At 28.5% G+C, this 16,140-nt stretch overlaps 2 protein-coding genes across 2 annotated transcripts; one reads left to right on the forward strand and one right to left on the reverse strand.

Moving 5' to 3' along the window:
- Positions 1–1,799: 1,799 nt before the first annotated feature.
- Positions 1,800–2,481, reverse strand: LOC108810468 (PAMP-induced secreted peptide 2-like). The gene has a single exon (XM_018582571.2). It carries the CDS (start codon positions 2,350–2,352, stop codon positions 2,095–2,097), a length of 258 nt encoding a protein of 85 aa, XP_018438073.1. The 5' UTR covers positions 2,353–2,481; the 3' UTR covers positions 1,800–2,094.
- A 5,270-nt stretch (positions 2,482–7,751) lies between these two features.
- LOC108811060 (UDP-glycosyltransferase 84B2-like) lies at positions 7,752–9,225 on the forward strand. Its single transcript, XM_056988093.1, has one exon. The coding sequence runs from the start codon at positions 7,793–7,795 to the stop codon at positions 9,173–9,175; it is 1,383 nt and encodes a 460-aa protein (XP_056844073.1). The 5' UTR covers positions 7,752–7,792; the 3' UTR covers positions 9,176–9,225.
- The last annotated feature ends 6,915 nt before the right edge of the window (positions 9,226–16,140 follow it).

The raw sequence follows: 16,140 nt of genomic DNA on the forward strand, positions 1-16,140 counted from the left end.
GGCGATCAGACGGAAGTGAAATAAAGAATAAGAAGGAGAAAGTGAAGGGAAGGGAGCCATTTGGAATTATACGAAAATGTCGTAAAATGGCCTCATTATGATCCCATCTTACAGAAATATATGCATTTTTTTTTGACAATTTTGCAAACTGTATTTATTCAGGAACCGAATAACAGAAACTTGTTTTGGTTCTGTTCAGGTTTGGATTCTATCTGAAAAATTAAAACTGAACCAGAACCAAACTGAAAACTAAATCAGTACCCAAAATTACTATAGTTTAATTTATATACTTATAAATATTAACTATATTTAGTTTTAAAATAATCAAACAATTTAAAAATATTATTTATAAACTGACATACCAGAAAAAATGAAGTACTGTAATACTTTTGTCGGAAAATATTTAAATTATTCAGAATTTTATCCTAAAACCCAAACATTCTGATATTTAATCTGCAAAAACTTAGATTTTATGACTTTTTAATTTATATTAGCCGAAAATTCAGAATAAATCCAAAATTAACTTCAAGATTAGCCAGTTCTCAACTTTGTTAATCGAAACAAACCGAAATAATCGAACCAAAACCAAATTCAATTTTATAAATATCTGAACGGATTCTGGATCTCTAGAACTGAAGAACTAAAAGAACCAAACTGGATCGAAATCGAGAACCGAATACCCAAAACTAGTTTTACATAATAAATCATTTTTGTTTTCATCTTTGTTAGCCAATTTTCTCTGCCACAACACCATCTACTCCGCTAATCTCACTATATTATTTAGGCCATGTTCCTTTTTTGTTCCAAATATTGCATCTTGATTTGATTCAAGTGTTTATAATATATGTTCGATTAGACACATATTTATCTTGATGATGGATATGGATGCAAACATTTACGCAAAGAATTTGGATTCAAAATCTACATTCCAAAATTTACAAGACATATATACTCCTTAATACAAATATTAAATAAGTATATTTCAGTAAAATATTTTTAAACCACAAAATCATGTTTTCTGTTTAATTTTTAGGAGACAGCTAAATCTTATTTTTTCACTAGAACTGCAAATTGGTTTTGTTTTGCCAAAACCTTGAAATAATATTTTTCTTTCAAAACCAAAGAAAAGATAAATTGAACGATTTTGTTTATTTTAAATTATATTTTTTAAAATATATGTATATGTTTTTAATTTATAATCTTAGATAGATTTTTAATCAGTTTTTTTGGATAAAATAAATTAAACCAACTTGTATAAAATTAATTAAAAACATTTGGTATAAAATTTGTATAATTACCAGAAAGTAAAACTAAATAACATTTCTAAAATTTGTAGATATATAAAAGAAAGATATAAAGATTAAAAATAATAATTTTAAAAAATCGTACAAAAATTGAAAAATAGAAATAAACAATATTTGAAAATTTAAAAATATAACTATATTTATACTATTATATTATTTAATTTCATATTTAAATATATTTTTAATAATGATATATAATCTACTACCATATTTTAAGAAAAAAAATACCAAAAATATAAATCATCATTAAATGAAATCATCCATGTTACTTTTTTCATAAACCATATCATATATCTTATTGTGTCATGTCACGTTTTTGGTGAAATTGTTTATGGAGATGAACATGTCATCATAATTTAAAAGATCACTTGGCAAATAATAACTAAGGGATTGTACTTAGTGTTAAAAAAGACATGATATTTTACTTCTGCATTGATATGCTTTGTTGCCAACGATTACATGGGCTGATCTTTTTTTTAAGCTAAAAACTAAACTTAAAAAGAATTTATTATATTAATGAAAATAATCAAGGTTTTATTACATTGTAAATTGTTTTAAATAAAAATTTGTAATAAAAAATAAACCAACATAGAATAAAGTGAGGTTCTACTAATTCTTTATTTCCTCCATTGTATCATGTATGGTAAGTAAAGAAAAAGTATTTCCTACAACTAGTCTGAAAAGTACAACAAATAAAAGAAACGAAAGAAGTAAGCACATTTTTTGAAGTTAGATCGAAGTGGCCACCTTAACCAATCCGGTAAGAACACTGGAACCACGGGTTTCTTAATTAGTGACCCGGTCCACTCGGGCTGGGCCCGGATTGCTTAACATATACAAGCGGCTCACTTCGATTCACGAACTTATGACCCTCACCACCAGGGCTAGGACCCGATTCCTTGATCGCTCCAAGTGATAAACCATCAAAGAACTTAGCCACTAGCTTCTCTTCGGCCTTCGTTAAACCCAAGGGACGAGCCTCCACTACAAGAACCGAACCCACCAACATGAAAAACAGAATCGAACTCAGAACAACTTTGTTCATCATGATTTTCTTTTAGACGCTTCTAAGTAATTACAGAAAGTCTTTTTCCTTTATTTTTTTGTATATACACTTTCACTAGTCAATATCGAGATAATGAAATTTGTTGTGAGGAGTTTGTGAACTTGGAGTTGGATTATATAATGGTGTGGAGAGGCTGGAGAGCCTTGAAGGAGAAGAAAAGTATGCATTTTTTTAGAGTTTTGACTTCATAAGTTTAGAATTCAACAGAACGCTACTTCCTGGGAAGACACCGAGGTTCCCTCTTGTTTTAAGTAGCCTTATCTTTCCACATAATATAATTTAATTTGAAGAATCAAAAAGCCATCAAGGAGGAATGGAGATCATTTACGTTTTCCTGGCTGAAGAAATAACTTGATTTTCTCTCAAATTGTTTTGAGCAGAATTTTAGTTGTAGATCATACAAAAGATGTTGGATGTCAAATCTAGTGTATATTATTTTATGTCTAGCTTTGGCTGAGAAAAGTTCATTACTTATTCATATCTCTTATATATGAAAAGAATCATTACAACATTTTATCTATGGCACTTGTCATCATTAGAATATTTTTCAGCATTCCTAGAGAAATATGTTGATTCACTAAATATATTATGATTTTCACTAAACTAATAATAAAATAAATTAATAATGTACAATTATTTTTTTTTTCTTTTCTTAAGTAAAATTTATTGAATTACCAAATATGATTATAGTATATATATGACAACTAATGATTTAAATAATAAATATTTAACAATAATTTATGTATTCTCCATCATTTATTTTTAAAATTATATTATTAACATAAAATAAATAATCATATCAACCATATAACAAAAATATTTTTCGTATATGTTATAATTTTGTTTTTAAATGACGATAACTTACTATAAAGAAATACTCTTAGATAGTCCTGAAAAGTTTTTGTCACAAATATATTTCATAAGGGTCAAATGACCAAAATGTTTCATTAAAAAATAAATATATACTTATTCTCTATGATTAACTAATCTAGACATTAGGTTTAGCGTTAAGAGGTGAGTTTGAAATTAAAATAATAAATATTAAACGTTAAAAAAAATTAAAAATAGTTTCAAAAAAACATTTTCCAATTTCAGAAAAGAAAATTTGAAAGAAATTCAAAAAGCGAAAAAGTGAAAATTTATAAGAAGTTCAAACTTGAAAACATATCAAAAGTATAAAAATTCATTATTATTATTATTATTATTATTACTATTGTTATTTTTATTATTATTTATTATTATTTTTATTATTATTTTATTCTTTATTTTTATTCGAAATTGCTATATTAACAAAAAAATAGATTTCTAAACGTAAAATCATTAGTTTCTTATATGTAAAAAAAGTAATAGTACATAAAAATAACTTTTATATATAGTTCTCATTCCGTACAAGGTTACAAGGTGTAGATCTTAAACTAGTATTATATTAAACGACAAAAAGATCCTTAAAAGTCATACCTTTCTTTAGCCTATGACTTCCTGAAAACAGATATGGGAACAACCAGATGGCTAAAACTCGAGCATTCTCGCTAAACCTCCTTCTCTGGATTCAGTTGGTCCAATTTGATTATGGAAATACTCATCTACAAAGACTTGGAAGCTCCTCCATAAAACCAAACTAGTGGTTGAATGGCATCAGATGATATGGCCATATACCATAACATTCTTCCATATCTTTTTTTTTTAATTCAAGAAGTTTAGGCCCAGGAACAAGAACCGGTTGTTTAATCTCCTCTCCGCAGTTACTGACTTGAACCTTGCACTTCAACCCTTTGGGAAGAAAGCTCTACCAATTGAGCTAGCAACTACGGGTCACTTTTCCATATCTTGGCTAGAATTTTCCATTAAACTTGCTAAGGGTGATCGTAGTAGACAATGGTAATTGTATCAGCCGCATCTCTTATAATTAATTAGATTTTGGTATATATATTACTAATTTAAATTAGTATATGCGTTATAAATTAACTTCTAGTTATCATCAGTTTCATCAGATTTTGGCATATATATTATTAATTGAAATTTGATACAATTCCCATTGTAACACATTTATATTTTATAAAATAAAAGCTGAGTGCACAATAAAAATAATACTCCCCTGTTTTTGTATATATATATGACGTTTTATACATTTCATACCAAACAAAACAAGTAGCACAATTCCATTATTAACCTCTATCATTAATTGACGTGAAGAACAAATGAGTCTTTAATGTTAATTAAAAAAAAATATAAAGGGCAAACAAAGTCAATACTATAATATTTTGTCTAATTTTCTGCAAAACGTCATGTAAAGTGGAACTGAAAAACAGTGTGAAAACGTCATATATATATAAACGGAGGGAGTATATTTATATAAAAATAAAATTTGTATATGAAAATCATCGACATTAATTAACATCGTGAAAAATTCAACTCTTATATCAAATTAACAGTCAAAATAGTTTTTAGTTGAAAATTAGTATTATTTGGATATGTCATAGTCAACTATATCAAACTTGATCGATGTTTCAAAAGTTCAAACACCAATCTGCCTACTTTTTTATTTGTTTCTCACGTTTTTTTTATTTCCATTCAAAGTAGCATCCTTTGGTTTACAAAAAAAAGTAGCATCCTTTGGAAAAATCATGAGCGACGTAGATTTTGATTAATCAACTTTTGAATATCTTTTTCGAAACAAATAAGAGAATTTGACCTGTACCCGAGTTAAAAAGCAAAATAGAAGGTTTATGTTAGTCGGTTTAAAATCTCAAAATGTGTCTTTTTCTGTTTGGGTTTGATACTCACTTGAGCCTGAGTTTTATTTTTTAAGGAAAAAAAATTACATTGTATAGCTTTCAAACCAATTATAATTCATTTAAAGATATGTATAATTATTATACATAAGGTAATGTTTAGAATATTAAGACAGCGAAGTCTCACATGTGATAAATTTTAAATTTTACAAATTTATAAGTTAAAGGACATCGTTTTAAATAAAGCGCTTTAAATATCTAATTGGCCAAACATACTGTTTGCGGTGAACATATATTTAAACATGATATTAAAAATTTATGCAGGTTTTTTAAATTTGTATATAGTTCATTATAAAATAGAGAAATTAGGCTAAATAACCATAAGAACACACATAAATTAAGAAACTAACTGTAACAAAATATAGATGTATATTTATATAATATTGCTAGTGTTTTAAAAAAGTGTTTCAAAAAAAAAATATATAACATTACTATTTTTCCTTTTACCGCTTCCCCCTTTTTCAATTAATCTTATTATTCCAAAATTACTTATTCTGATTTCTTATTTATCTATAAAAATAAAGAGTGTTTAATATGTATATCATATTTTGAATGTTTTAAAACAAACATTAATTTATGAAATTTAATATGTAAAGTTATAACAGCACTGTATTTCGTCTTAGATTTGATTTCCGTTGACCACCTAACCGTACTATATTGATAGATTAGATTAGTATCCGGATATAATTTCTCGTGAGATTAGTATTTGTGTCTAGAAAACCTTTAAAATACTCATGATTATAAAAAACTTATATTATGTTTTATTATATTTATGAAACGTAAAATAAAATTGTAATTATACAATCTATCTCTCTCTCATTTTCCTTCACTCCATTCCCTTCTTCCATCTTTCCCTCTCTCTCTCTAATTTTTACAATAATATATTATGGCATTTTATTATATTAAAATCATAATCAATAACACAATTTATATCTCCATCTCTCTTTCCCTCTTCATCTCTTCTTTTCCTCTTTCTCTGATTTTCCTTCCCTCTTATCTCTTTCCCTCCCTTCTCCATTGTAAATATTTTTTTTTCAAAAAGATAATATTGTCTAAATTGATGACAAATTGTCACATCATTTCTTTATCTATACATATATGTTTAGTTTTTAAAAAAAAATTTGCATTCCTAATGTACACTTGACAAATTCACCCTTTTACTCAACTTCATGTCCATGTGAATGAAGATAATTTTGTTCTAATATAGTAAAGTTCATTTTTGTCTCCTTGACAGAATTTAGCAAATACACATAATCAAACATCATTACTTTTTAAATGTATACCTTTGACCAAACTATGATTGTTTTTTTTTTGATTTGCTAGGATGGGTTCGGGCCTTCGGCCTTAATCCTCCCCTAGGCCCGGTACCAGCCTGCGTCTGTACTCCGTAAAGAGGAGGCCTAAGTCATACCGTGACTAGGAAGAGTCAAACCCGGAACCGTATTTGCAGCTGCAAGCCGTTCACCACCAGACTAACTCGTCTGATTAATTATGATTGTTTTTCTTTGTATATTTTTTTCTTAAGATTTTCTGTTTCCATATTTTCTTGATAAAGATAAAAATGTTATTGTATTCTTACTTAGTACTTACTATTAAGGACTTTGCTAGAAAGCAAATAATATTAACACGTATTATAATAATCCATATTTTGTAATATACTTCTGATGTCTGATGAACATATCCAACTTTAGTTAATAAGATCATCTCCAACCCATTTTTATTTTTATCTTTATATTTTCCTCTAAAATAGAAAATTTTATTATAGAAATAAATTTGCTCTAATGTATGTCTCTATAATAGAATTCCTTTATTTATAAAAAAATATATAGAGATATGCTACTTTCATCTTAAAATATAAAGACAAAAAACTAACATTGCTCTATATTATAGAGATATAGATTGGAGTAAATCCACATCTATAATAAGATTTCTATTTTAGAGAAAAAATATAGAAGCATATATTGGAGATGCTTAGCTAAGATTTTCTATATAAATTGACACATGTAAATCCATATATTATAATTATGTTGTGTGTTAACATATCCAAATTTTTGTCAATCATATAAGTAAATAATTTTCTGAACTGATAACCTCATAACCAAACAGGAGAAATATTAACACTCATAAATCTGATACTGCAACAAATTATAATGATGTTAGCACAAATAAATAAATTATAATGATATTTTCTCATATAATCTTTGTATTTAATACTTTTGTAGTATTTTCTTTTGATTCTAATTAATTTTCATATTCTTAATAAATTAAGATTAATATATTAAGAAAGAAAACTACATAACAAACGTTATAAATCTCATAAAGTTTTTGACACATATCAAAATATGTTAATAATAGTTCTGTACGTGTCACACTACAAAAAAAAGGTTTTATGATAGATAAGATTTGTAACTGACGTAGTTTACTTTTTTCTGGATTAAGGGGCAATTACTATCGAATCTCGATGGATTTTCTTACCACAATTTCATATATTGTCTTTATGAAGCAAATTCTATCACTAACAAACCATCAATATATATACTACTTTTAATTTCAACTGAGAATCAAAACATAAGTCTAAAATCTGGAAAAACTAATACCTCAAAAAAAAAAAGCAATAATTTTACGTTATCATGGGAAGTTCTGAGTGTCACGAAACTCATGTTCTACTGGTAACATTACCATTGCAAGGTCACATCAATCCAATGCTCAAATTCGCCAAACATAGCTCACGATCCAACCTCCGCTTCACCCTCGCCACCACTGATCAAGCCCGTGACCTCTTCTCGGCCGGCGCCACCACCACCGGAAACAACCCATGCAGCCCGGTGGATCTCGCTTACTTCTCAGACGGCCTGCCTAAAGACGACCCAAGAGCCGAACCAACCCTCCTAGAGTCATTGAGAAATGTCGGGGGAAATAACTTGTCTAAAATCATCGGTGAAAAGAGATTCTCTTGCATCATCTCTTCTCCTTTCACTCCATGGGTTCCAGCCGTTGCAGCAGCTCATAATATCCCTTGTGCGATCCTCTGGATCCAAGCTTGTGGAGCTTACTCCGCGTATTACCGTTATTACATGAAGACAGACGTTTTTCCCGACAATCTCGAAGATCTGAATCAAACGGTGAAACTACCATCCTTACCGTTGTTGGAAGTCAGGGATCTCCCTTCCTTTATTTTACCTTCCGGAGGAAGTCACTTCAATAAGCTCATGGCAGAGTTCGCAGATTGTTTGAGATATGTGAAATGGGTTTTGGTGAACTCGTTCTACGAACTCGAATCAGAGATCATCGAATCCATGTCAAATCTCAAACCTATAATCCCAATAGGCCCTCTAGTTTCTCCTTTTCTGTTGGGAGCTAATCAGCTCCAAAGCCTAGATGGTGAAAATTTGGATATGTGGAAAGCTGATGATCATTGTATGAAGTGGCTTGACGAGCAAGCTAGGTCTTCGGTTGTTTACATATCTTTCGGAAGCCTGCTCAAATCTTCGGCGAATCAAGTCGAGACCATAGCGACCGCTCTTAGAAACAGAGGAGTTTCATTCCTATGGGTGATAAGGCCCATGGAAAGAGCCCAAGCCGTGGACGTTTTGCAGGAGATGGTCAAGGAAGGTCAAGGTGTTGTGATAGAGTGGGGCCAACAGGAGAGGATACTGAGCCACGCGGCGATCTCTTGTTTCATCACTCACTGCGGTTGGAACTCAACGATAGAGACGGTGGCGGCTGGTGTTCCGGTGGTGGCATACCCGAGCTGGACGGATCAGCCGATTGTCGCAAGACTGCTAGTGGATGTGTTCGGGATAGGAGTGAGGATGAGAAACGACGCAGTAGACGGGGAGCTTAAAGTCACTGAGGTAGAGAGATGCATCGAGGCTGTGACTAAGGGACCTGCGGCGGCGGATATGAGGAAAAGAGCAACGGAGCTAAAGCAGGCAGCAAGATTGGCGATGGCGCCTGGTGGATCTTCGGCTCAAAATTTGGACTCGTTCATCAGAGATATCACAATCATCTGACTCGTTACAAGCCGTTGTCATCAAATCGATTGTATTTTATTTAATCTGTGTCTCTTAGTATTTAATCCGTCGGATCTGTTTTATAATGATGTAATCTATTTTAAAATAATATATAATCAGTAAGAGTAAATAAAAAGATTAGCACCAAAGCCAACCCACGACATACAATTTAAATTCGGTTCAGTTCGGTAGGATTTTGAAAAATAATTTGGTTTTTGGTTTGGTTCAGTTCGGTTTACGATTTTCAAAAAAAAAAAAAATTTAAAAACCGAAAATAACCGACAATATCCAAAAAAACAAACCAAAATTAACCGAAAAGCCAAAAATATCCGAATTTAACCGAAAAACTGAGTTTAACCGAAAATATCCGATTTTTTAAAAAAAATATACTGAAATTAACCGAAAACCCAAAAACTAAGTTATTTTCGGAAATAAAATTGAAAACCGAAAATAACCGATAACCGAACCGTAAACTTAATACATCACCCAAATAAATATGGGAACAAATAAGATGCAAGAAGAGTGAAGTATTCCGGAATCGAAGTGTCTGGTTTTCTAAAGGTATTGCTGCGATTTTATTGTTTGGTTGGCTGTTCAGAATAGACTCTCTACAGGAGATAGGATGCGGACTTTGGGCATTCAACAAGCTTTGTTCTGTGTGGAGAGAGGGAGGAGACACAAGATCACTTGTTCTTTGCGTGTCTCACTCGTATACTGTATGGAATCGCTTAGCTTGCAGACTTGTGGGGAGAAGAATAAACCCAGATTGGCAGGACATGCTCCAGTTCATTCAAACAGGAGCAGCTAATCAGCTTGATCAAGTGCTCATTCGATTAGTCTTTCAGTTGGTGGTCTATCATGTGCGGAGAGAGGAATAAACGAATTCATCATCAAAGACAGATGGGGACTGACCAGATGATTACCCAAATAAATAAGACTGAAGAAAAGGAAAATAAGACTTAGAGTAGGGGGTGTTATTGGTTTATTTATTTTAGTGGATTTGAAAATCCAAACCAAATCTACTGTTATTGGTTCTATGATTTTAAAATTTATATTTAAATCTACTATTATTGGTTTATTGATTTTAAAATAGATTTTAGAATCAAGTGTTATTCAATAGTATAGATTTATTTAAGGATTTGATTTATAATTGGATTTGAGTGGATTTATGAATGTTTTAAGGGTAAAAATATAAAGGAGCAAATATTGAGCTTGTACATGTTATTTTGACTTGGATTTTAACGTTTGGACAAGTTTTCGTATCTTGTATGTTTGGTCAATATCTCGTATCTTGTTCATCATTATTTTTTTCTCTGGGTACCAAACACATCTTCACCTTCTTCGTTTTACAGTCACCAGTGTTTGGTCATGAGTACCTTTTGAATCCCTAGACATGGTTCTTACCTTTCATTCTTTTTAATTGGTAGTTTGGGTTTAGATCGTTCTTCTCATATTAGCATTTTTTGCATGGTTACTTATGCCTACTTGTCAGACATTATGTAATGGTAATTGAATTTTTTATGTATAATTTTGAAACTTTTGATTGAATTGTCTGTTTTACTGCATATTTCAAAGCTTTGAGCATTAAGAGTGTCACCTTACCACACTAACTAACGAAAACTTGTCACCATAATGGTAAATCTATTTGATTGATTTGTAACAATTCACCTGTTTAATTTTGAAATTCATATGAATTATTCTTAAATCCATTTGTTTGATTTAAAAATCATGGATTTATCAAAGATTTCTAAAATCTGTAAATCCATTAAAATACTAGAACCAATAACCCCCACTTAGAGTACAGATCCCTTTTGATTTTTTTAGTCTTTTTAGATATACAAACATCATAAAAATCTCTTATTCGTTGTAAATGCCTTTTTTGATTAATCAATAAATTCAAAATTTCATCAAAAATATACAATATATCTATATTAGTGTCATTTAAATTTAATTATATACCATACAATACAGATAAAGATGATTACTTAGGTTTACTTATCATAAATGAATGTAAATAAACAAGAGTAATTGTTTTGATTTATGTGTGTGCACCAATTTAATTATACACATAATAGCTAATAGTTTCTCAATTATTCAATATATATTTATTATTTTGTGATTTCATATTATGTAAAATAATATTATAATAAATAATCGTACGTAAAAATAATTTGTATATACAATGTTCATTCCACACAAAGTGCATATCTTAAATTACTTATATATTACTTGAAAAACATTGTAATTTTTAAGTTATGGTATATGTCATGTGTCATCACCATATTAATTCTCAATTGTCCCTCCTAAAAAGATTATTCCAGAATATATGGACAATAGTTCTAAACTAACCATAAAATTAATTATTAATACACAACAAATTATTCATTATTTCTTTAGATAGAAGATACATAATTACTTAATGTGATCAAGATATATATGACGATTAATGAATTTTTAATAATGAATATTTGATAACGATTTTGTATTCTTTATCATTTTATTTAATTTTACTATTAAAATAAATTAAATAATCACATTAATCATACATTAAAATTAAGATTTTTTTTATATTATATTTTGAGCTTTTAAAATCGCCTATAAATTATTAAAACCGTTAAAAGTTTCACACTGAAAATTTTGTGATCTGTAAATTATTTTTTTTTGTTATAAAACAATAGAAATCAGATAACCATATAAATATGAAGTATCATTTAATAGTTTTTCATATTAAAATATTTATTTATTTTAATATCGTTCAAATTAAACTATCTACTATATAAAAGTACATAATATTTCAAAATTTGCGTTGAGTAAGTATTGAGAACTTCAGTTACAAAAAATATCGAAAACTTAATATTTTAATTTTGAAATTTACATTGATTTTTTTAAAAAATATTATAACTTACCAAAATAACTTCACGTCCGATATTGTAAATTTTGTTACTAATGGTTTAAAAAGATACAAACGATCATAAAATTATATGAATATGAACTCTTATTTAATAGATAATCACTTTAAAAATATGCTATATATATGTTAATATCTCTTAAACTTAATTGTATGCCATATAAACTAGAAAAAATTGATTGTGTTGATTTATTTACCATAAGATAATGGAAAATAAACAAGAGTGATTATTTTGATTTATATGCTCATATTAACTTAATTATATACATAATACATACTTACTTTTCAATTATTTAATATATATTTATTATTTTATAATATGTAAAAATGTTAAAAACGATAAAAATACGTTAAAATAATTTGTATACATAATGCTTATTCCACGCAAGGCACATATTTTAATATAGTTTGTAAATATTGTGTTAGATATTTTTCATAACCTAAAGAAGTTAATGGAACAAGGTCAAGACATGTATAAACCTTGAAACTCTTCATTTTTTAATTTATTTGTTTTGATTTTTTTTGGCTTTAACCAAATTACAATTGTATATGTCTTGCATTGTATATGTCTTTCATTTTTTTGGCCGTCTCTGTCACTTTGACAGAGTAAAACGGCAGTGGCCTCAACAAGGAACGAGACAAAACGACGATCGCGAAGGTGATGTTGAAAATGAGAGGTGATGTTTAAGTATTCCACTTTTGTCTCCATCATCGCCTTTTTACTCTTTCGCAATAGCAGCTTTAGTGTATCATTTTTAGTTTAATAAGGACTGTATTACTTTGACCAAAAAAATAACAAGGACTGTATTACAAAAATAAACAATGCTAAACACATGTTAAAATGTTCTAAGAGGGACAACTGGTTTGCACCACTAATGATTCGGTCTCTTTGTGTTTCATACTTGATATTCAACCAATTTAATGGGTTAGAATGTAGTTGGGTCTAAAGTTTAAATGGTACTAATGTTCAAAAAAATTTAAATGGTACTAAAGCTGAGCTAACTAATTGACTAAAAGTTGCAATCAGACGCTTTTTCTACTATAGATTTATTTGAAATGCATCATTCCATGAGATCGTATAAAAATAGGGTTCTTAGTGATAAAACCTCTCAACTATTTTTGAATCGTTAAAAAAACCTTAGCTATTTTTTTTAAATTAACCCATTAATTTACAAACCGTTAACGTCTGTCATCCGCCTTCTCTAATTCTTCTATAATTCTGTAACAAAAAGTGACAAATGTTAACGGTTTATAAGGTGAGAGATTAAAATATTAAAAAATTAGTTGAGGTTTTATTTTAAAATTCAAAAATAGTTGAGGGGTTCAATCAGCAAAACACATTTAAAACCAATTGGTTAAAGAAAAAATAAATAAATTGATTTTCTCTAATTATTAAAAAAAATTAACTAAAACATTTTAGCGTAGACAGTATAATTGTAAACGGGAATTCGGCCAAAAAAATCATGAATTTTGCACGAATTGCCATAATAAATACGAATATATTGGCTGGCCAAAAAAACACTGAACTATATTTGACTTTAAACTTTAATCAGTAAGTTATCGCTGACTCGCCAAATTAAACACACCGTTACAGAATGATTAAATAACGTTTGCAAAGATCGTTAAGTAAAACGACGTCGTTTTGAGATGGAATGAAACGCTGTCGTTTTAAGTATTTTTATTATCAAAAATATGTTGTTCGCGTGGATCGAACCTGAGAACTCATGGCCAAATGACGAGGTTTCTTGCCACGAGACTACTGTCACTTTTAAGAATATCCATAACATACTTTCTTTTATTGAATATCAAACAAATCTCAAAAATCTAAATTCTTTTTAAAAAATTCCAATTTTTTTTTAAATCCAAGAAAATTCTGAAAAGTAAATTAAAATTGAAATTACAAATAAGTTTTTAAAAACAATCAATACATTAAAAATTTCAAAAAAATCTAAAATAATTCAAAAAATGCAACGAATTAAATTTAATGATTAAAAACTTGAAACATATTTTTAAATAAATTAACATATGTAATATAAAATAAAAATGATATTATCACACTATAGATTTTAGTATGAATAATGTATTTAAGATAAAATAGACAAATGATAATTAAGATACAATAAACAAACGATATTATCACAATTTTTTTCTAAAATATGATAATAATTAAATGAAAAACATTTGTAGTGTGATAAATATCATTTTTCTATTTTATCTCAAATATATTAATTTATAAAAAGTATGATTAATGTATTTAAGATAAAAAAAATCAAATGATCTTAGATACATTAATTTTTATTAAAAAAATAATGTTTTGATTTTTTTTAAATATTTATAATTTCAATTTTAATTTTAATTTTCAGAATTTTCTTGAATTTTTAAGATTTTTTGGAATTTTTTAAAAACGAATTTAGATTTTTCGAGATTTGTTTGATACTCAATAAAATAAAACATGTTATGGATATATTTAAAAGTGACAGTAGTCTAGTGGTAAGAAATCTTGTCATTTTGGCCATGAGTTCTCAGGTTCGACGCACGTGAACAACATATTTTTGATAATAAAAATAGGTAAAACGACGTCGTTTTACTTAACGATTGTATTTAACGTTGATTAACTACCGTCTTAACTGTTAGTTAACGGTGTCTTAATATGGTCGGTCAATCGAAGTTTCTTAATAAACTGATAAAAGTCAATAAAAGTTCAGGCGTTTTTTGGCGAGACTCGAATCCATATTTCTTTTGGCCATTCTTGCCATGTTCAGTATTTTTTTGGCCGAATTCCCAATTGTAAACTGACAGTGGAACAATAGTAGCCTTAGTACATAAATAACATGACTGTAAATAAAATGACGAAAAATTGATTATCAGATAATATGGATTCCAAGTAAGAAAGTTTGATTCCCCACAATTGCAAAATTATATGAAAAAAAGATTTGATCGCTGCACAAAGTAGTTTTTTTTGTAGAGAATGAATTAGCCCATTGAACATGTCAAGGAATCCTTACATAGGATTTCTCAAGATTTCTTACCAGGCCTTTAGTGATGGTTTTTATAACTCTTTTTATATTTGGCTTATTCAAATATCACCATCAAATAGCTTAAATTATTATCTAAAATACTTCTTTTAACATGTCAAGGAATCCTTCTTTTCTCTTTTCGTATAATCTCATTATGATGATTGCTACTAAAACATTTTTTATATGGAACCCGCATAATCCGATAAACGAATTATTTTTAATTGGTTTGCAATTACGTTCTTTCTTCATTTAGGCTACTGCAATCATTTTGTCTAAGCTAAATGTTCTTAGTTAGCAGAAAATATTTGATAACTAGAGAAAAATCAATTTGTTTTTTCTTAAACCAATTTGTTTTAAAATGTGTGTTTAATGGTTAAATTCCTCAATTATTTTAAATCGTAAGAAATCCTCAATTATTTTTAATGTTTTAATCTCTTAAATTATAAACCGTTAACATCTGTCATCTTCCCTTACATGATTATAGACGGAAGGTGATAAACGTTAACGATTTGTACGTCAAAGAGTTAAAACATTAAAAATAGTTGAGAGTGTAGTTTACGATTCAAAAATAGTTGAAGATGTTTTTTCATTGCAATAAAATTCTACATATTCCAGTTTATAAACAAATAAATAAATAACATCTTATTAAAATTATCTCCTTTGTTTTACATCAAAGACATAGATAAATGAGTACAGTGAAGAGATTAACCATTCTACTAATTATTTAATTTCGCATTTCATTTTATCCATTTCCAATATAAAAATTCATTTTGTTTTCACATTCTCTTGAAATTAACTAGTTACAGTCAAAGATGCAACAATATTGTCTATATGATGGGATGGTATCTTGGTAACTTTAACTATAGAGGTAATTAACACATAAATACATGTGATGGCATCTAAGGTGTTCATGAATGGCATGTAACACGGCAAATTTTTTAACTATAATTGACCAAGTGACAATTGACCGATGGCCATAAAAATATAACAAAATTGGTAAGAATGCTTTTTATTTTGTCAACAATTTTCCACACACACAA

The sequence above is a fragment of the Raphanus sativus genome, chromosome 6 (assembly GCF_000801105.2).
Source record: "Raphanus sativus cultivar WK10039 chromosome 6, ASM80110v3, whole genome shotgun sequence".
Taxonomy (NCBI): Eukaryota; Viridiplantae; Streptophyta; class Magnoliopsida; order Brassicales; family Brassicaceae; genus Raphanus; species Raphanus sativus.

Coding starts and splice junctions, on each gene's coding strand:
- LOC108810468 (XM_018582571.2), bottom strand. CDS start 2,352: ATGATGAACAAAGTTGTTCTGAGTTCGATTCTGTTTTTCATGTTGGTG.
- LOC108811060 (XM_056988093.1), top strand. CDS start 7,793: ATGGGAAGTTCTGAGTGTCACGAAACTCATGTTCTACTGGTAACATTA.